The 22,789-nt window shown below is 38.8% G+C and overlaps 1 protein-coding gene across 5 annotated transcripts in view; it reads right to left on the bottom strand.

The window, feature by feature from the left end:
- SETD3 (SET domain containing 3, actin histidine methyltransferase) overlaps window positions 1-22,789 on the bottom strand; it is an 83,389-nt gene that overhangs the window by 3,955 nt on the left and 56,645 nt on the right. For all 5 annotated transcript variants that reach the window (XM_030558779.1, XM_030558778.1, XM_030558777.1 and 2 more), the window contains 5 exons: window positions 11,950-12,008; window positions 10,905-11,019; window positions 5,873-5,947; window positions 3,064-3,230; window positions 1,947-2,032 (listed from right to left, as the gene is read on the bottom strand). In XM_030558779.1, the coding sequence (XP_030414639.1) occupies window positions 1,947-2,032; window positions 3,064-3,230; window positions 5,873-5,947; window positions 10,905-11,019; window positions 11,950-12,008 (502 nt within the window). The remainder of the gene's footprint in view (window positions 1-1,946; window positions 2,033-3,063; window positions 3,231-5,872; window positions 5,948-10,904; window positions 11,020-11,949; window positions 12,009-22,789) is intronic.

The raw sequence follows: 22,789 nt of genomic DNA, 5'->3' as shown, positions 1-22,789 counted from the left end.
TCATTTTCAATAACATGGATTTTATATTGCTTGAGAAAAAAAAAATCTTCTCCCCTTAAAAGGAATGATCCAACAATCTGGATATTTCTATATTCCCCTCAAGGTAGCATCTGGAAATCTTGAGGTTAGCAGAAAAAGGAACCTTCAGCTCCATTCTTAAATAACGCTGTAAACATTTTGGCTTAAAATACAAATCATAACTCTTACTTTGTATGCCAATTACAGATACAATGTCACATATAATCCTTGATGGTGATAAACAGAACAAGGGGGTGATACTTTAGAGTTGGGTGTACTTATATAATATCTCCCTGAAATGTTTATTTTATTGGATAAATAGCAATAGAGTTCTTTTTCTACTGTTAAAGGCTATTTCTTTCAGTTAAAAAAAAATATTGAATACTGTTGGTCAAAATATATCCATCAAATGTGCCTCAGGGAAAATGTCAAGTGGTTTGTGACAGCATTACACAAATTTCATTAATCTTAACTGTTTAATTACCAAACTCTCTCCTGCAAAGCAGTATATCACAAACTTCCAATTAAACATTACAAAAGTTGGTATTAGCATTTTATATAATAGACTTCAGTGACGTCTATTGTGTAAGTTTCATTTGTTGATGAAAGAGTTACTAAGGCAAGAGACTTCTCACCAACGGATCAACGATTCATGTCAATACTGCTCCTCATTGAACAGTTTAAATACAGACAATAATTGCAGTTTTCATGCTGAGTGTCTAGGACACATACCTCAATTGCACACCAGCACATTTCATGATAATGTAGCAAATGCACTTCAGGTATATTTCCTAGAAGAGAAAATTCACCAATCCCTTCCACGTCCCTCAAGAATTATGCTTATCATGTAATCATTATATCATCTCTCTTTGAAATCAAAAGAAGCTCAGTCCCAAAGTCCACACTAGTTTAGAATTCTAAATGAAGCACAAGCCTATATACCAATAGTATCCCACAAACTTTTAGCATACGAAGCAACAGCTTTTGATCAATTAGAATGTACACACACATGAATCATTACTCTGCTATCTTTCCCCATAAAGCTGCTGTGAAAGAAATGGTTCATACCTATAACCTCCAAAAACAGGTTTTTGGATTATTTTCATAAATGTAAAAACAACAGCATATGCAAGATTAGGTCCATAATTGTGCCTAATTAGCAAACAGTTGTGATTGTATCCACCAATGAAGTTATTACATGCACAAATTAGGTGCTCAGTTAATAAGAGCGCATACATTTTCCCTGGTGCAACTGCACACATGCATATTTGAAAGTTAGGCTCTGATAGTTTACTTCACAAGACAAGCTGATTATGAGTAACCAAAAATGTTGATTTAAATGTGCAAACTGCCAACTTTGAGGTGTGTCTTGGATTTCTGCTATAGTGCAGTATTTTCCAGTTCCATTCCCAGAAGAATCTGGTGGTAAAAGCTGACCAAAATGCTGTCACTATAAGCGTACAGCAAACTTTTGGACTCATATGACCTTGCACTGTGGGCCATTTTTTAGCCTCTGAATAAAGAAGACTGGAGAGCAAAAGTAATCTATTGCAAAGTACAAGTTGGAAAAAAGGCAGTGATGATGTACTATATGGTATCCTTCAAAATTAGAACATTCACCACACCTGCTGCTTGGTGGAGAAAGTCCCAAAAAATTCTCAAGCTGTCAGCTCACTCCTAATACCACATGACCCAAGAAAGTAGACTGATGCAATTTTACATACTTTTCGAAAACTCAATGTCCTCTAATGATCTATTAATTTAAGAACGATGCAGAAGAGGACCATGTTCTGTTCTGTGTTCTCGATCCCTTTTCAATTTTCCCCTTAAAACATTCATTTTAAAGTTTTTTAGTTTTGTTTCATATGAACATCTCATCTTCCCACTTAAGAAAACCTCCATCAATAGGAATATTGTGAATGTTTTACCTTCACTCATACAAAACACTCGAAGGAAAGCCAGAAGCTGAGCAGAGATTGGAGGCTCAGTGGAGTGCAAGGCAAAAACACTGGAGCTGACAAAAAAATTGAATGCAAATTAGACTGCGGTAGCTTCAACATGAAATCTTTAATGTATGCTCGGATGCCACATTATTAAATTCTGAACAAATATGAGGTCACACCAATTTCTGAGTCTGAACTGAAGAAACTTCTTTTTCTGGGACAGGTTGGAGAACAATCACTTCTCCAATCGACAGGCAATTTTACACTTAAAATGACTTTTTACATGGTTTTAATAATAAATTCATGCTTGATTTGAGTAGCCAGATGAGTAATATATAAGAATAATCTCACCTTAAGTGCTGATTTCAAAATGTTAACAGCAGTATTATGATTAATGACTGATATTGAACCAATCAATTACTGACATACACCTTTACCTCGATATAATGCTGTCCATGGGAGCCAAAAAAATCTTACCGCATAATAGGTGAAACCGTGTTATACTGAACTTGTTTTGATCCACCGGAGTGGGCAGCCCAGCCCCCCTGGAGCACTGCTTTACCACGTTATATCCAAATTCATGTTATATCAGGTGGCGTTATATCGAGGTAGTGGTGTAGTCAAAAACAGAAAGGCCCAGATAATAGTTTCCATTAAGACGGTTCCTTTCCCCTTGAAAAAAACAATGTTTCATGATTGCTGCCCACCATACTACAGTCTGAACTAACAGCAGTTTCTTCTAAGGAAAAATAGTTGAAACCACTATAGATAACAAATTGCGCACTGCAGGACATTTTGAGAAGGGATAGGGAAGAAATGAAAGCCACATATTGGTTCATATTTAACTCTTTCACAATTTTTACCCAAGCACTTAAAGAAAATTTAATTCCTCCTTGTATACACTCCAAACTAGATTATTTAGATCTGAGTAGTGCACTAAACTTCATTATCACAATATATTTCATTTGCTATGTAAACAGTCAAGATAATAGGCCTAAGGAAACTATTACAGAGCAATTTTAATAATGCACTACTGGACTTTATAAATTTTGAAATATTTTAAGCATGAAAGAAAAATCTCTGTTCATTCTGTTTTACTTACGTTGGAATGCCGGCACGAGCTAAGACTTCTGCCTTCATAGCATACAGCCTGTCACTTTTACTCACTCCAAGCTTTATTTTCACTCTGTCATGTGAATTATTATCAAAGAAAAAACCACTGTGGATCACAAATTCAGCATTCGACCGAGTGCCATAAAAAATGTAAATCTAGAAGGATGAAAAGAGAAGTGAAGGGGAGGGGAGGGAGAGAGGGAAGCTTAAGATGTCAGTTTTGTGAGTTAATAAGTGGAAAATTATTTACTGAAAAAAGTTATATTGTCATGAAATACAATACTTATGTGGTTATATGACTAAAATGCATGTATATTTTCATTTAATGATTCAAAATGCCATACAGTGTTGCCATAAGACTTCAAGGATGTTGTGAAATGTGTTCAAAATTTCCACATATTGAGATGGGCCCGTTATTTTATACCCTGCATGCTATGGGAGATAACTGCTATGGTGTTAAGGATATTTAATATCATACAAAGACATCTTATAGGTATTCAGCTGATGCTTTCTATATTATCCCCATTTCCCCCAAACTTTTTCTAAGTCAAATTTGTACTTCAAGACTATTTATTCACCATTGTCCTTTCGCTTACAAAAAATATACTCCATATTTATAGATAGTAATGTTTTTTGTTCTAGGTGCCATACAAATGTAGACATGTTTCCTCTTACAGTTTACAATCTAAAATGCTAGATGGAACAGCATACACTGCAACAAATGTTTTAAAAGAACTGAGAATTTAAAGAAAAAAATCACTACAAGTTTATGCTGCAGTTTTTCAGCTAGCATTTGGCTGCATAAAGATATTGGTACAGCAAGCCCACAGCAATAGCTATTGCATTCTGAGCCACAAGGACTTTTTTTTTTTATAATGGAATTGTCAACAGAAATAAGACATTTATCTTCTACGCAGATCCTATACAATCATTGCCTTTAGAAATAAAAATATCTTTTTTAAAAGTATATCTATCTATCTATGGAAGCCTGCTAATCAAGATATTCTTAAATAAGCTTGCATTATAAAGGCAACGATTCTATGAATGATAGTTCTATGATATATATAGATATAAGATACAGACCTAGGCAAGCCTTGGATACGATTAATACATTCATAGATTTTAAAGCCAGAAGTGATCATCTAATCTGACCTCTTGCATAACACAGGCCATAGGATTTCCCTGTACTAATTCCTACTTGAAATCCAACTACAGCATATTTTTTAGAAAAAGATGAACGATAAGAAGAAAGGGACATATCTGCTAAACATTCTTTTGAGTACAAAGGTTGTAATCCAAGGAGAAAACAGAACTAAAGAGGAGTTCAAATCCTGCACTCACAGATGAGTGCAAGGAACCTGCCTGGGAACCAAAAGTATCCCCAACAAACTAAGTATCTGAACACAGGATTCAAGCCCCTGCCAGTCAAGGTAACTCCATGCACAAACTGTTTGTATACACCTCTACCTTGATATAATGCTGCCCTCAGGAGCCAAAAAATCTTACCGCACTATAGGTGAAACCGTGTTATATCAAACTTGCTTTGATCCACCGGAGTGTGCAGCCCCGCCCCTCGGAGAACTGCTTTACCGCATTATATTCAAATTTGTGGTATATCGGGTTGTGTTATATTGGGGTAGAGGTGACCTATCTCAATCAGCTCAATTTAGAAGACAGATGCTTCTCCTCTTTAGAGAAATACTCCTTTAACAATTTAATACATATTTCTTAATAGACTGGATGTGAAAGATGTGAGATCAGCATCTTTCCAATCATATCTTCAGAATACACCGTGGGACTTGATGCATGTCTTGTCTACATTACACTGGACTGGTGCTGAACACTGCTTAGTTTGTCCTTGGATCAGTGAACAACTAGCATCCAAGGCTACATTTGCAGCTAAACTGTGCTCAAGGCCACTCCATCAGTACCTGTTTTCAGCAACAGGTACTCTTCCTGATGTAGGCAAAGCTTTAGAGTTTTGCTCTTTCTATTTTAATGGTTGGACCGATTAGTCGTAATCCAGGATGATTACTTTCAAGCTCCTTTCTCATTCTAACTGAAGTTTTGGGGTACACACAGCACAGGCCAAATATCTCCTGGACCAATGGTCTTTGTCTATTGGATTGTTGATAACAGCTCCTCCTCTTACCTGTTGACTGGACAAGTACTAGCCTATCACAAACTAGTCAAATAAAAACTATGCAAGACATTTCAGGCAGAAAAAAGCACTGAACAAAACCAAGAGGGAGAGTTCCACTGCCTGCTATTGCTGATAGAAACTGAGGCATTGAGGGCAGTTTTGAGTATGGACCTTTAACAACCACATCTAAGATTTCTAGATCAGTGGCCTGCACAGTGTACACTCCCCAGTGATTAAATACATGAAATGGTTATTACTCAGGAGGAAGCTTGCAACTCCTACAGTGGAGATGTGCAAAGATGATTGTGTGACAGAGAATGTATTGTGTTCATTATTTTGACAACTGTAGTTTAATTTATTTAGCTTTATTAATACTTTACAAAGTATTATCCAACTACAACGAAAACCTTGGTTATATAGTCTGCTATTAAATCTTCACAGAGAAATACTGAGCACTCCTTTTTGTGCAGATTATATTTGCAGATTAGCAAGGCTTTTCTGCAGCTAATAAAAACAGAGTTTAGTTATCAAGTAGACAAGCAGATGTTTGTGTGAAATCTTCACCCTTTTCATCAAGATAGTCAGTTGCATGAACAATACATTTCTGCATAAAAGTCACCAAATAGCCATGGCATAGATAACTGTCTCACATTACCTGTTCTCCAGCCTTAAAATCCTGAAGCGCTACACACTCACAACGGTCATCTTCTAAATTGTAGCCAGTTGTGATCTACCCAAGGGAAAAAAAGTAATGAGTCTTTAACATGTTACATTTCTTTCCTCCCTATTGTCATAAAGTTGCCTTTTATTGGAGATGGATATTACCTAAAGTAATTGCACATCCTGCTTTTCCTTCACCTGACGCAACATGGTTGGTACTAAATGTTTTATGAATCTTAAGCAATCATTTCTTAGTTAGGAACATTAAAAATCTCTGCACTAGAGAAGATCAAGGAAGGAAATTACTAACCTGAAGTAAATGGAAAGCTCTGAGTGAAGTACCCTCCACAGACCAACAGTTGCTGGTCCCTAGCTAAATCCAGTAGCTTATTATAAAGTTCCTGAGTTTTAAGTCACTCCTGTGAGGCACACTGGAGCGCTGCATTGAGTGTGCTACATTCTGTGTCAGACCCTTCAACTATCAATGCATTTTCGATCTCTCTCAAAGAAAGAGGAGTGGATAACTGGGAATCTTTAAGGGATATCATCTTCAGAGAACTCCAATTTACTTGCAAATAATTCCTTTATCTAAAGTTAAGCAATTATTCTCAAATACTGAAGAGATTTTTCTGTGCAGAGCACAGGTGGGGGTGGGGAGATTCTTTACCATACCCTGAATATGTTTCTTTTAAAAATCATGAAAATAAAAATGCTTATATTAGTAAGTAAAGCCATCCTAAAACGTATCTTTTTTAAAACGTTAAATCTAGTGTGTTCTTGACTAACAACATTCAACATGGACTCTATCATAAAGGATTCAGAGACCATGCTAGACATAAGGAAGTTGTGCAATCAGGAAACAACTTTTGTGACAAGTATTCTGAATTTAGTGTTTACACAACTACATTGTAGTAAAAATAGGTTGTGAACCTGTGGGACAAACTGCAAAAAGCCACAGATTTTCTCTCTAGAGCTTGTGGCTTCATTAGAACTTTGTTTTCATTTACAGAAATTATGTTTGAACACAGGTACTATACTGTGACTGCCATCTTGGATTTGCTTTGTCTGAGAGAGCCCCTTAGGCTACTTTGAAAGGTTGGCTGGCAGTTTACAATATTAATAATTTTTGCTTGCATATTCAATCATGTATTTGTAAGCCAAAACAATGCTTTCATAGTGACCACAGGGAACTCTTCTCAGACACTGCAAATCCAAAATGGTAGCCATAAGCAGAGCCCTGTGGGACACACATAATGGCACTGTACATAGATGCAAAAGTTTCACACATTTATGTAATACATTTTTGAGCTGTGGCAAGTCCTTTATACACTTTCTTTGTAGCCTAGATCATCCAGTTTGATTTGATGCATAACACAGGCCACAGTCATCTAAGTTCCTTTTAAGGTGCATGGCCGTGCAGCAGCCTATTAAGTGCTACACAGGCATTCAGGGCTGCGGTGGGGAGAGATGACTCTCCCCCAGCCCCAGATCTACCGCGCCCAGGAGGAGAGGAGCACCTCCCTCTGGCCCCAGCCCAGCCCTGGACCTGCCGCGTCCAGGGGGAGAGGAGCTTCTCCCTCTGGCCCCAGCCCAGCCCTGGACCTGCCGCATCCAGGGGGAGAGATGCCCATCCCTGGACCTGCCGCGTCCAGGGGGAGAGGTGCCCAGCCCTGGACCTGCCACATCCGGGGGGGAGGAGCCCCTCCCTCTGGCCTCCCAGCCTAGCCCTGGCCTGGACCTGCTGCGTCTGGGGGGAGAGGCACCCTTCCCCTGGCCCCAAGCCTGGATCCGTTGTGGCTAGGGGGAGAGTGACAGAAGGAAATCCTTGATGCTATCTGAAAAGCTTCATATGTCTTGAACAGTTTCCTTAGCTGCTTCATAAATTCAAAGAAACCATTTTCAAATTTTAAAAAACAAACAAACACAAAAAAACCCCTTAAAATCTTCTAAAATGATTTCAGAGAGAATGTGAAGCATCTATGGATTGCTAGATGTAGGCAGAAGGATTCTGTATGTCTTAGAGAGTGCTGCAAATTTGCTGAGTGTGTGTTTCACTAGACTGCCAAACTTTAAAAAATAATACCACTTCTAATGGGCTTCTCTGCAAAGTCCAATACAGTGCTAGACTCATGATTTACAAAGTTAACTAAGACAGGAGATATAGTAAGAAAATGAGCACTGGAGTTGCTTCCTTTTCCAGAAGATGGATAACCAGTTGTCTCCCCCTTTAGGCACACTGCTGGAGTAGGCCAGTTCATGAATATCAGGTTGTGTAGGGGGAAGTAATAGTTTGCTTGGCCAGTGATTTGATAAGGATGGCCCCAGCCCAGTAGGCATAATTTAGTTTATTCATTCAAAGCTCAAGTAACTAGTAATAAACCTTTGACTGTCAAAATACAATCCCACTGAAGAATAACAATGAGAAATGCATGAAGACAAATATTTTGACGTAGTTCTTAGGCTGATCTAATTAGTAGTGTCAGAAGCAAGAAAAAGCTGGAAGGCCCTAATGCCAGCTAAAATCCAAAGAGCATTTTATAATTTAGCATGTGGAAAAAAGACATAACAGGGACTGAATGAAGGGGCATTTCAACACTACCTTTGGAACAGACATTGTAGAATGCAACACCGTCTTTTTCATATATTCATGCAGTGAGTCAAGAGTTCACTTGATGTATTTCATTGGGATGTGCTATAATCAGAGCAAAGACTCCCACTCGCTCCTCCAAAGCCTACTATAATGCATAATTTTTGGGAGATGAGTAAAACTGATCTCTGGGGGTATTACTCCTACTTCTGATAATTTAAGTAATCTAAACTTGTAATGAGAAGAACAGAGCTTTTCTATTTCAACAGAGCCAATAACATTCAGCTCCTAAAATTTGCAGCTACCTTCTCTGTTTATGTATTGATATATATTTCCTTCAGAGTAAACTACTCAAACATAAGTAATATGAACAACTGATTAGAGACCTCTCCACTTTACCCTCACAGTTTGGGTCCACAAGCTGTCTCTGCACCAAATCTATTCACCAAGTAGCATAACAAAAACATACTTTACTAATATCAGCAGAAGCTTGAAATAATTAAAACAACCTGCTTGACCTTGCTTTTAATATGGGCTAGCTAAGTTTAATTTTTTTCTTAGAAGCGTCATTTGTCTTCCCTCTTTTTAAATCCCAACTTTTGAAGGCACTCATTAAAGGACCATCCATGTGAAAATGAACAAACTTCTCCAAAAGCGTCAAGGAAGAAGAGGGCAATGAGAATTACAGTAAGCAACATCTAAGCCTTCCAGGAGGGTTTTTGCTTTTTAAATTGTTTTATGAAGTTTAAGAAATATTGTATACTCGAGGCTAGTCAAACACTAAACCTATCCTTGAAACAAAGTAAGAGAGCTACCAGATTCTGCAACAAGTACTCAGTTGTAAAAGGCAATGGGGTTAGAGAAAAACATACATAATAAATAACCATTTCAATGGGAGAGAATAAAAGAGAAAAATTATCATCCAGGACTGAATTCCACTGTATTTGATACAGCCAGTCATAGTGATATCCTCTATAAAGAAACCCGTTGTATGATCTAATAAACCAAACTGTTAATATCAATAGAAAAATGCAAATCATTACTATAGCCTGATTGAGCATAGCTTCACTCATGACAATAGTACTGCTAACACATGCTGACCTGTCATCCACATCAATTCTCCCTTACAGGGACCAGATTACTAAAATATGGAAGAACGAATAGGTCATATTTGCTGTTTACAGAAGTCACCCGCCTACTTACTTATAATATAATTTGAAAGTAGAAACTGAAATATACAAAAGCTTTGTGAAAGCAGCAAAGAATCCTGTGGCACCTTGTAGACTAACAGACATTTTGGAGCATGAACTTTCGTGGATGAATACCCACTTTGTCAGATGCATGCTTTGTGGTAGGCTAAACAAGACTGGCAAACCATTCTCTTGTGAATTCTCATTTCATCAGTTTAAAATTGACCAGTCCGTTATCAAGTCAAGACTTGGTCCTCTATGAGCTAGGAGGAAATCTCAGGCAAGCCAAAACGTCAGCAGGTCTGACTTTCTATATACACATGCCATCTTTTAAATGTTAAGTGTTAAGTAGTGTTTCTTTGATGTACTAACAGATGTACTGGTTTTGTTGAACTAGATTTTGTTCTTGCCGTTGCTGCCTCCATAACAAGGCTCTTTGGGCATGGTTAAGAGCAGGCAGCATTGTTTAGTTTCAAATTTCTATCCACTCTCCCTTGTGGTAGCCAGGACCAGGGCCGGCTCCAGGCCCCAGCGCGCCAAGCGCGTGCTTGGGGCGGTATGCCGCGGGGGGCGCTCTGCTGGTTGCCAGGAGGGCGGCCGGCGGCTCCGGTGGACCTCCTGCAGGCATCCCTGCGGAGGGTCCGCTGGTCCTGCGGCTCCGGTGGAGCATCCACAGGCACGCCTGCAGGAGGTCCACCGGAGCCGCGGGACCAGTGAGCGGCAGAGCGCTCCCCGCGGCGTGCCGCTGTGCTTGGGGCAGCGAAATGGCTAGAGCCAGCCCTGGCCACGACACAGATGCTTTGAGACACAACCTCCATCATCATCTGTTTTTATATACCCAGTACAAAAGTATCTAGTCTCATGAAAACCTTTGTTAGCAACATCAGTATGTGTGAAGATTAGAAATATTCAAATTTGCTGGAAAGAATCTGATATCAAGTCTGTCTTGTATCATTGGAAATTCTTCCCCAAGCCGAACACTTGTGAAAGTGCAAGGAAAAAGAAAAAACTATGCATGATTTGCAATTACATATAGAAGTCTCTTAAGTATGAAGGATTTTCTCATTGAAAAAGTTATTTCAAGATATTTAAGAAGTTGTCATTTCTTTAAGATGGTTGCTTTTGAGGGTCAGCAGGGAAGATGGAATCCCTGTGTTAAGAAAAGTAGGTATTAAAATGTGCAACGGTAATTGAAATGGTTTAATATATTAAGTTCTAAAGCTTCTTATCCACATCAAAGAAATGCTTACCAGACCATTGATGTGATTACACATGTCCCATAAAGGAATCAGAGCCAAGGTAACTCGGGAACCATCTTCAGTTGGAATCTGGTTTTGTCGTGTCATAACAGAGGAAACTGCCCATCTGCAAAGAATACAAACTTCAAGATTTCATTGTTTAAACACAGCCAGTTGATCAGCTGCAACCCAAAAGAAATCAACAGTTTAGATGAGCATTTCCAAACTTTTCCCCCAAAGAACAGAAAACATTCAGATCTCCATTTATGTAAAAATTTAAATAGTGTGCCCTTCCCATATGCCACAAAGTATCAGAATTTCCTGTATAGTACTTTAGTCTATTCACTCAACTAATCCAGAATTTTGAAAACTGAGGTATTAAAAAACTGGCCAATACAATACTTTTTAAAATGCATACCTTTATCATTCACATTTTGGTCAACTTCACACTTAAATTGACACCTTCCTCCCACCCTCCCAGTGAAGGAAACATCTGCGGAGATACCATCCCAAAGTAAGTAACAAAAGGACTAAAAGATCCCTATGAGAGCTCATGAATTCCTCTTATTTATGATATTTTATCATTTTAACTCAATTCAAGCTCCCTCTTATCTGAACTAATTCCACTTCTTAAAACACCTCCAAAATGCACTCAGACTTCACATGCATAGGAAGAGTTTTCCAGGTCTCATACCAAATATCACTTCTGAGGTAATATATGCTGGTAAAACCTTTTCTGAAAAATAAAGAGGCTTAAACGCCAGAATAAAAGTTATCTAAAAACTACACAACACCACACTAATCTCAGGCTGTCACGTATCATTTGGCTAAATTAACTTCTCTTCTTACCCTAGATTAATGACAATTTCTATACGACTGTTGAAACAGGACACTTACCCTATTCTTTGTTGTTTCTAAAAACAGTACCTGTGGGCAGCATACACTGATGTTTTAAATGGTTTAGCAAACAGGGTTGGTTTTCCCCTCCCGCTTCCTAGTGAAGCATTTCTCACTTTTCAAGATCCCAAGATTCACTTTAAAAAAACAGCACACAAACCTGTAGTCATCATAAGTGAAAGAATCCTTTAAGGGCAGTTTGCTGGCATTAGGATGGGTCTGGGATGGGGGGGGAAAAAAAAAAATCAGAAATCAGTCAGCAGAATTTTCATTATTTAGCTGCCTAACAGATCCTAACAAGAGCCAAATGAAGCAGGAGGCGTCCAGTCGCGCTACAGAGGGATCATCATGCTATTATGCTCTCATACATCACTGTCAACTTAATTTGTTGTGCCCAGCAGCCGCCATAAATCTGTTTCTTCATATTTCAAGACTGGAACCCATAGACACCATAGAAAAATAAAAATTTAAGGTGGACTGACTCCATAAAGGTAGAAAACAATCAACCTCACAAAACCTAAACAAGACATGAACATTAGGTTTCAACAAATTCTACAATCCCCTCTCCTATCCTGGAATCTTAATTCTGCATCTTATATATGGAGACTGAATTTATTCTAAGTCTTTCTTTCCTTTGTTGTAGCCACAAAGGATTTATTCACAGTTATGCCACACTTTAGGAATCTCAATAGATTAAAATATTTAAATAAATAGTTTTAGTGACTAGCATAGTTAGGTTTAGTGAAGCAACTATATGTAGAGACATTCATCCAGAAGTAGGGTAATTATTTTTGCTTACATTATTTATCAGATTAGATATAAAAGTTATATACATACCTTAGTTGACATTAGCAAATGAAGTACTGTGGTTAAAAAAAGTTTTTTAAACCTGTAAATCCTGTCACTCGTTTCTGGTAAATGAAGTATACAATATGCAGTATGTCTAAAATAGCCTATCATACATTTTCTAAAAAGACTTGGACTTTTCAACCACTTTAAAACTTTATACCAATTAACAGACTGAAAGCTACATGACTATAATTTTAATCTTGCGTTTCAATTAAGTCTGCAGACAGATTGCAGTAAGCAATCAAATGAACAAATGGTTATTTCTTAATATATAAATGAATTTTTGCTTGGCTGTATCTTTGCAACACTGTTAATACATGAAGCTCCATGTAGTATGCAGTTTTTACTCTTGACACATTAGTATCACAAGTGCATGGTAATTTATCATCTCTCACTGTAATGTACTTGCTGGCACTGTGTGCAGGACAGTAGGGGATGAGGTAAAAGTGGCTCAAACCGTAAATCAATTAGAAAACAAAAGCTTGTGCTCAGTGCACAATTTTAGGCAAATTATACATTACAAAAGACTGCCAATTGGGTGTTAGGTCCCAGGTGTCTGCTCTCCCCAATGCCGGTAGTTAACCCTTTGGCTGGATTAACTCTGAAATTGATCATTTTCAAGTAAAAAGTTAATAATCTGAGCTTTTATTTTAAGAATTCAGTGTGAACATCTACATTTCTATAGGATTTTAATATCTATATATGTATTACATTGCACAGCAAATTACATATGTTTAAACTTAACAGCACATTTTACAAAACGATTTCTCTTTCTCACAAAGCCACTAACACACACAATATTGAGCCACAAGCAGCATTCTTTAGGAGGCTCTCTTTCCCACCAAACTATACCATAATTAGAAGATGAACATGCTAGAATCTGAGATAGCTGAAATGATGTATTCCGTTACAATTCTAAAAAACTCTATTTCTTTATGACAACTTATTTCCATTTTGATTAGCAGTATACTAATAGTTTAAAGATTAAACCTTGCCATAACGAACTAAGCATCCAGGAAAGTTAACATTCAGAAGAGAAATTAAAAAAAATTAGCAGCATAACAGATTAATTTTAAAAAATTTCCACTAGAACATTTATGCCCAGTTCTATTACAAACGAATAACTGTCAAAGCTTTAAACGTCATTCTATACCTAGAAATCCTAAAGAAAATTTTCTGCGAATAGGGAAATTCCTAAAGTAATTTCTGATTGTTTCCCAATTATATTTAATCCACTGAGTTAATTCAGGAATAAATCTTCATATTGCTAATGCTTACAAAGATGATGTATTTCTCACTGTATTTTTTTTTGTATTGAAACAATTTTGCTTAAGAAAAGTGACATGGAGTTTTTCCAACTGTCATATTGATATTAGCTTTGACTAAACAGTTCAATTCACGAGGAGAGACTTTGTCAGTGTGGCACTGATGCCACCTACTGGGACTGGAGCAGAATAATCACCAAAATGCTATGCACAAAATTATTGGATTATTTCCTCTTGAATTTGATCATTAATCATAGCATGGCCAGGCAAGGTCAAAATCCTTCCAAACCCTCCTCCCTTAATTCGCAATAGCTGGTGTTAGGATAAACAGGACACTAAAATGAAAATCTCCTCCAGCATTACTAACTTGACACTGGTGGTTCAAACTAATTCACCACTGTGAAATCCTAGTATTTGAAATATTTAGTGTAAACTGATGCTACTTTAAACTAACAGTATGCAGCTGTTTATCATGAGATCAAAAGAAATTTTAGGTATACAAGAGAGACTTATTTTTCATCCCAACAACCACTTTTGACAGGATGAATGATTGTCAACAGACCAGTAGTTAGAATGTACTAAAAAAACAACAACAGTTAAATGGCATATAAACAGGAAAGTAAGCATCTCAATATTTTTACTGATTTTTTCTTTGAAATCCAAATTCGTTTTAAAGGTCTAGGACTGAGCACACTAAAGTAAAGTTCTTAAATGAAGCCTCAGATCAAATACTATACAGGCAGAAATTATTATTCGGCCAATGTGTCTTAACCATGACCTACAGCAAGCATCTCTCTAGAAAGCAAGAGGGTAGTTCACACTATGATCAATCAGCCATTCACCTCTCCAAGAGTGTAGATTAGTGTTAATTTTGATGGTGTAGTTTTTGTAATGGAGACATCTGACAACAAGGAACTGTACTGAGACCACCAGTTTATTTCAGATGGGCTACTGAACAGCCATCAGATGGTAACAACTTTCAGTCACAACATACATCAATCCAGATTTGAACATGTGACCTCAGGGTGAAGGCTGTACGTTCCATTAATTCCCTCATTTATATATTTCTAGAAATTAGAGACTGCTACATCTTAACAGTTCAGGTGCATGTAACCAGTGTTTTTATTAATTACAACAAAGGGCAAGAACGATATGGTTTTGTAATAAAAGATGCAAGACAGAATAAAATTACCAAAAATATGTAATTACCATATTTATAAGAACACTTTCCACAATGCAATAGTCTAGTAGCTATTTTAAAGAAATTAAAATACACTAAAGTCAGCATATCTGACCATATTAGATTTCTGCCCTGAACTATTTCATCATTCTACTTAAAAATATATCGAGAAATTTAAATTAAGTCGATAGATTATAAGGGTTTGAAGACAAAAAACATTAACAATATTCTGATTAAAAAATTGATTTAGCATGCAGCTTCTCTTTATAGTCCCTTGGTAAAAATGAAATCTCCCTAACAAACACTTAATAAAACCTGTCAATATATCTAGAAAGAAAAATGACACAAATGCATTAAGTATTAAATACCCTTGGAAAAAGTCACATATTCCATGAATTTTTGATGTACTATCTTGACATTAATGTAAAACCTTGATATTTATAATTGACAGATATTTAATAAAGTATAGTAGATGGCTGCTGCATAGCATGCAAATTTTTCAAGCTGATCAAAAAAGATACAGACATGTATTTAAACTAAACAAACACTTAATATACAACAAAATCAGATATTGCTTTTTTAAGCTTAGGCAGCCCCATCTTTAGGGAACAGCTATAAAATATGGCATTCAGCATTACATGAACTCCAATTCAAACTAATCAATTCTATATGAAACAGCTTTGAATAGCTTTATTTTTTTAAAAAAGTTAAAAATGGGAACATCAAGTGAGTATTCTCACTTAAATGCAGGCTCTTATATTCTACCGAAAGGGTCATTATAAAAGAACAAACCCCATACAACAGAATCTCATAGTTACAAACACCAGAGTTACGAACTGACCAGTCAACCACATACACCGCTACCTTGATATAACACCACCCGATATAACATGAATCTGGATATAACACAGTAAAACAGTGCTTCGGGGGGGCGGGGCTGCGCACTCTGGTGGATCAAAGCACGTTCAATATAACACCGTTTCACCTACAACGCGGTAAGATCTTTTGGTCCCCAAGGACAGCGTTATATCGAGGTAGAGCTGTACCTCATTTGGAATCGGAAGTATACAATCAGGCAGCAGCAGAGACCACCAAAAAATACAGTACAGTATTGTGTTAAATGTAAACTACTAAAAAAATAAAGGGAAAGCACATTTCTCTTCTGCATAGCAAAGTTTCAAAGCTGTATTAAGTCAATCTTCAGTTATAAACTTTTGAAAAAATCATGTTTTGTTCATAGTTACAAACATTTCAGAGTTACGAACAGCCTCCATTCCCAAGGTGTTCATAACTCTGAGGTTCTATTGTATATTTAAACAAAAAGTTAGTAAAACTTTTTGGGAAAATACTGTCAAGAGTTGGCATCCTGTGTGGTGGCTAAATGCAGCAAAATCAAGGGTTGGTGTATATACATTTCTGGGTGTCTATTTCCAAATGGTACTGTTTAGTCTTAAAAAACCAAAAAAACACAACCCTTCCTCCAAGTTTCAAGACTTGCTTATATACAGTTGGAGGATGTCTCAAAATAAACAGAAGTATTAAAAGGTAGCAGTGGCTGCTACCAGATTGCCTAGAGCCATGCTGGAGAAAGAAAGGGTCTACTCTAGTCACCAAGAACACCACCAAGACTAGCAGCCAGATATGGGGGTGGGGAGGGGTGAAGTTGTCAAACACTTCTTCCCTCTTGGGCAACTGACATATCAAGATGGTATGTGTGGGCAACTTGGTAAAAATAAGGTTCTTTCCTTCCTTCACATTATTTCTCAGGCACAACAGAAAAAGAACAATTATTTACTTTATACTTCTAGAACATAAGGCCAGTCATACTGCATCAAAACAATGGTCCATCTAGTGCAGGATCCTGTCTTCTGACGGTGGCCAGTGCCAGAGGCTTCAAAGGGAATGAACAGAACACGGCAATTTCAAGTGATCCATCTTCATTCCAACTTCTGGCAATCAAAGGCTAGGGACACCCAGAGCATGGAGTTCCATACTTGACCATGTGGCTAACAGACACTGATGGATCTATCCTCCATGAACCTAATTCTTTTTTTTAACCCCGCTGTTAGTTTTGGCCTTCAAAACATCCCATGGCAACAAGTTCCACAGACTGACTGTGCATTGTGTGAAGAAGTACTTCCTTATGTTTGTTTTAAACCTGATACCTATTAATTTCATTGAGTGACTCCTAGTTCTTGTGTTACATGAAGGGATACATAACATGCCCCCGTTTGCTTTCTCTACATCATTCATGATTTTGTAGATGTCTAATCATAACACTCCCCTCATTCCCAGTCAATATTTTCCTAAGATGAACAGTTCCAATCTTTTTCATCTCTCCTTCTTTGGAAGTTGTTCTGAAGCCCTAATATTTTTTGTTGCCCACCTCTGTACCTTTCCAATTTTTTTTTGAGATGGGGTGACCAAAACTGTATGCAGTATTCACGGTATGGGCATACCATAGATTTATAAAGCAACATGATTATACTTTCTGTTTTATTATCTATCCCTGTCCTAATGGTTCCTATTTATTTTACAAACCAGTCGGCTTAACTTCTGTACCCGGAAAGATAAAGGAGCAAATAATTAAGCAATCAATTTGCAAACACCTAGAGATAATAAAGTAATAAGTAACAATCACCATGGATTATCAAGAACAAATCATGTCAAACCAACCCAATAGCTTTCTTTGACAGTGTAACAAGCCTTGTGGATGGGGGGAAGCGGTAGATGTGGTATGTCTCGCATGTCCTTCTCATAAAACAAACTAGGGAAATACAACCTAGATGGAGCTACTATAAGGCGGGCAAATAACTGGTTGGAAAATCATTCCTAGAGAATAATCATCAGTGGTTCACAGTCATGCTGCAAGGGCATAACGAGTGGGGTCCTGCAGGGATCGGTTCTGCTCAATATCCTAATCAATGATTTAGATAATAGCATAGAGAGTACACTTATACAGTTTGCAGATGATACAAGGTGAGAGAGGTTGCAAGTGCTTTGGAGGATAGGATTAAAATTTAAAACGATCTGGAAAAAACTGCAGAAATCATCTGAAGTAAATAGGATGAAATGCAGTAAGGACAAATGCAAAGTATTCCACTTAGAAACGAACAATTGGTTGCACACATACAAAATAGGAAATGACTGCATAGAAAGGAGTACTGCAGAAAGGAATCTGGGGTCATACTGGATCACAAGTTAAATATGAGTCAACAGTGTAACGCTGTTGCAAAAAAAAGCAAACATAATTCTGGGATGTACTAGCAGGAGTATTGTAAGCAAGACACGAGAAGTAATTCTTCTGCTCTATTTCACGCTGACTAGGCCTCAACTGGAGTATTGTGTCCAGTTCCGGGTGCCACATTTCAGGAAAGATGTGGATAAATTCGAGAAAGTCCAAAAAAGAGCAACAAAAAACATGACCTATGAGGGAAGATTGAAAAAAATTGGGTTTGTATAGTCTGGAGAAGAGAAGACTGAAGGGGAGACATAACAGTTTTCAAGTACATAAAAGGTTGTTACAAGGAGGAGGGAGAAAAATTATTGTTCTTAACCTCTGAGGATAGGACAAGAAGCAACGGGCTTAAATTGCATTAAGGGCGTTTTAAGTTGGAAAATCTTCCTGTCAGTGATTAAGAAAGTGGTTAAGCACTGGAATAAATTACTTAGGGAGGTGGCAGAATCTCCATCATTGGGGATTTTTAAGAGCAGGTTGCACAAACTCCTGTCAAGTATGGTCTAGATAACACTTAGTCCTTCCTTGAGTGTAGAGGCTTGGACAAGATGACCTCTTGAGGTCCCTTCCAGTTCTATGAATCTGTTAGCTTTTTCGACTGCCGCTGTACACTGAGCAGATGTTTTCAGAGAATTATCCACAATAACGCCAAGAGCTCTTTCTTGATCGGTAACAGCTAATTTAGACCCCATCATATTGCACGTATAGTTAGGATTATTTTTTCCAATGTGCATTACTTTGCATTTATCAACATTGAATTTCATCTACCATTTTCTTGCCCAGTCACCCAGTTTAGCGAGAGTCCTTTGTAACTCTTCACAGTCAGCTTTGGACCTAACTATATTGAGTAATTTTGTGTCACCTTCAAATTTTGCCACCTCGCTGTTCACTTTTTCTAGATCTTTTATGAATATGTTCAACAGCACTGGCCCCAATACAGATCCCTGCGGGATCTCCACTATTTACCTCTCCTCTATGAAAACTGACCATTTATCCCTATTCTTTGTTTCCTATCTTTTAACCAGTTACTGATCCACGAGAGGACCTTCCCTCTGATCCCAGGACTGCTTACTTGGCTTGCAAGCCTTTGGTGAGGGACTTTGTCAAAAGCTTTCTCAAGGTCCAACGACACAATAACCATGGATCACTCGTCCACATGCTTGCTGATATCTTCAAAAAATTCTAATACATTGATGAGGAATGATTTCCCTTCACAAAAGCCATGTTGACTCTTCCCCAAGACATTATATTTAAGGCTAAGATTTTGTCATGGTTATTTTTAGTAAAAGTCACGGACAAGTCACGGGCAATAAACAAGTTCACAGAAGCTGTGACCTGTCTGTGACTTTCCCTTCTGTGGCTCCATGGTTTCCCCTGCCACCGTGGTGAATGAGAGCTGTGGGGTTGCCCCTCTGCCTGCAGCAGCTGGAAGCTGCCGGGGGTGGGGGGTCTCTCTGCCCACGGTGGCTGGGAGCTGCAGGGTGACCATATTTCCCAAAGAGAAAATGGGACACCTCCAGCTGCTCGCCCGAGGCGTGTCCCCCGTACCCACACATGCGAGGCTGTCACCTGTCACTGGAACCCTGAGGACAGCCCCCTCTGGAGTCTGTCACCTGTTGCTGGAACCTTGCAGAAGGCCCCCTGTTGCTGGAACTCTGCTAGGGCCCCACTGGCTGCCAGGTCCAGAGTCCTGCAGACGCTAGGGCTGAAGCAGAGAAAGTCAGGGAGGTTTCTGGAAGTCAGGGATTCCGTGACTTCCATGACCTCTGTGACTTACATGTAGCCTTAATTATATTCATGTGTGTCTGATGATTCTATTCTTTACTATAGATTCAACCAATTTGTCTGGTGCTGAAGTAAAACTTACTGGCCTGTAAATTGCCTGGATTATCTCTGGAGCCTATTTTAAAAATCGGTGTTACATTAGCTACCCTCCAGTCATCTGGTACAGAGGCTGATTTAAGTGATACTTTAATTGACTCTCATAGTGTTAACTCCACCACCAACGCAACCTGCTCTTTCATTCCTATATATTTTGTACTCTGGTATTACCATTTCCCATTGATTATCATTATATCTCATAACACAAGAACTAGGAGTCATCAAATGAAATTAATAGGCAGCAGGTATAATACAAACAAAAGGAAGTATTTCTTCACACAATACACAGTCAACTTGTGGAACTCTGCCAGAGGATGTTGTAAAGGCCCAGACTATAACAGGGTCAAAAAGCAACTAGACAAATCCATGGAGGATTGCCCATCCTGGCTAATAGCCATTGATGGACCTGGGATAGCGTCTCTAGCCTCCGTTTGCCAGAAGTTGGGAATGAGCAACAGGGAATGGATGACTTGGTGATTACCTGTTCTGTTCATTCCCCCTGGGGCACCTGGCATTGGCCACTGTCGGAAGACTGGATACTGGGCTAGATGGACCTGGTCTGAGCCAGTATGGCTGTTCTTATGTATGTTCTTATCATTGTTCCAAAATTCATCAATATCCTCATTTAATGCCAGGCTCTCTAGCTCACCCATCTAAGTATTTAGATTTCTAGTATTTTTATATAATCATTTGTACATTGTCACTGAATCTGGTTCTTTGAGACATTCTGTAAATGTAGAACCCATACCTGCCCTCCATTCTCACAGCTCAGGCCATGTCTACATCTAAAATTTTGCAGCGCTGGTTGTTACAGCTGTATTAGTACAGCTGTATAGGGCCAGCGCTGCAGAGTGGCCATACTTACAGCAACCAGCGCTGCAAGTGGTGTTAGATGTGGCCACACTGCAGCGCTGTTGGGCGGCTTCAAGGGGGGTTCGGGGAACGCGAGAGCAAACCGGGAAAGGAGACCAGCTTCGCCGCGGTTTGCTCTCGCGTTCCCCGAACCACCCTGCAAACCGCAGGGAAGGAGACCTGCTTGCTCGGGGGTTCGGGGAACGAGAGAGCAAACCGGGAAAGGAGACCAGCTTCGCCGCGGTTTGCTCTCGCGTTCCCGGAACCACCCTGCAAACCGCAGGGAAGGAGACCTGCTTGCTCGGGGTTCGGGGAACGCGAGAGCAAACCGGGGAAGGAGACCAGCTTGATTACCAGAGGCTTCCTCAGGTATGCTGGGATACCTGCTTATTCCACGGAGGTCAAGAAAAGCGCTGGTAAGTGTCTATACTTGATTACCAGCGCTGGATCACCAGCACTGGATCCTCTACATCAGAGACAAAACGGGAGTACGGCCAGCGCTGCAAACAGGGAGTTGCAGCGCTGGTGGTGCCCTGCAGATGTGTACACCTCCTAAGTTGCAGCGCTGTAACTCCCTCACCAGCGCTGCAACTTTCTGATGTAGACAAGCCCTCAGAGTCTTATTAGGATTCTTGGTGGCTAGTGTTAGGGATGCTCTGTCCTTTATTCCTTTGGTATGGGTCATGCAAGGGTACGTCCAGTCCCAATGGACACTACCGGTCAAAAATTCTGATCTCCTGTGAATGGGGTATGTGCACACCAAGAGTGGGATCCATGTGTAAGGATATGAAAAGAAAAATTTACTGAATCCCACTGTATTTAATAAAATGTTTGAATAAATTAAAATAAGTGATGGCAGTAATGGAAGAGAGTATCACTCAGCTCACTATTATACTTTTGTGCATACCTTTCATGTTACTGGATGCCTTGTCTGGAATATGAAATATGGTTTTTACACACAAAAAATATTTTCAGAGAAAGATGTATTTTGTTCGTTATATTTCCTCTGGGCAGAAATGCAGAGATAACGAAGATCTTTCCACCCCTTGATTCTCAAAGAGTTCATAGAATCACTAAATCTCAACAGCTGCCTTTGCAGAGGTAGACAGTCAAGCAAACTGCTACAACACCAGGACCTTTCCCACTGACCTAGTTAGGTTAGCCTCAGTTTTAGAAGCTCATCCTTGAAGAATTTCTCGTCTACGTTACTGTTTTAACAGGACTTTACCACTTGGATGGAAGCAACAGCAGCCATCAAGTTCCCAGTTCTAAAAAGTACTTAAGCATGTGCTCAATGCTTTGCTGAATCAGGACCCAAGAGCTGAGTTCACACACCTCTGTGTTCTGGCTCAAACATCATACTTACACTTCCATTTAGATTAAATTACGACAGAGGTTCCAGTACAACTTTGCTTCCTATTCTTGTTGACAAAGAAGCAGTGGAAGGAGTCCTGGGGAACCTTCTTCCTGTCTCTCTCAGAAGAATATAGTTTCAAGCACACATCCCAAAGGAAAAATAATTTCTGCATCAATATTACTAAATCAGGTGTTAATATCATAAAGAAACTATTCTGTGTCACTGAACTTGTGTCAGGCTTTCCTTCTGCGTATCATCTCTGGAAAGAATCCCACTCGGTGTGGATTACACTGTAGCATCCAAAGCAAAAGGTAAGGTTACTTGAGGTACTTAAAGCCAAACCCAGTTTAAGCTTCCACCTTGTTAGCTTTCATGCTT

Source organism: Gopherus evgoodei, chromosome 4, assembly GCF_007399415.2.
Source record: "Gopherus evgoodei ecotype Sinaloan lineage chromosome 4, rGopEvg1_v1.p, whole genome shotgun sequence".
Classification (NCBI taxonomy): Eukaryota; Metazoa; Chordata; order Testudines; family Testudinidae; genus Gopherus; species Gopherus evgoodei.
This window is presented reverse-complemented; position numbering and strand designations above follow the sequence as displayed.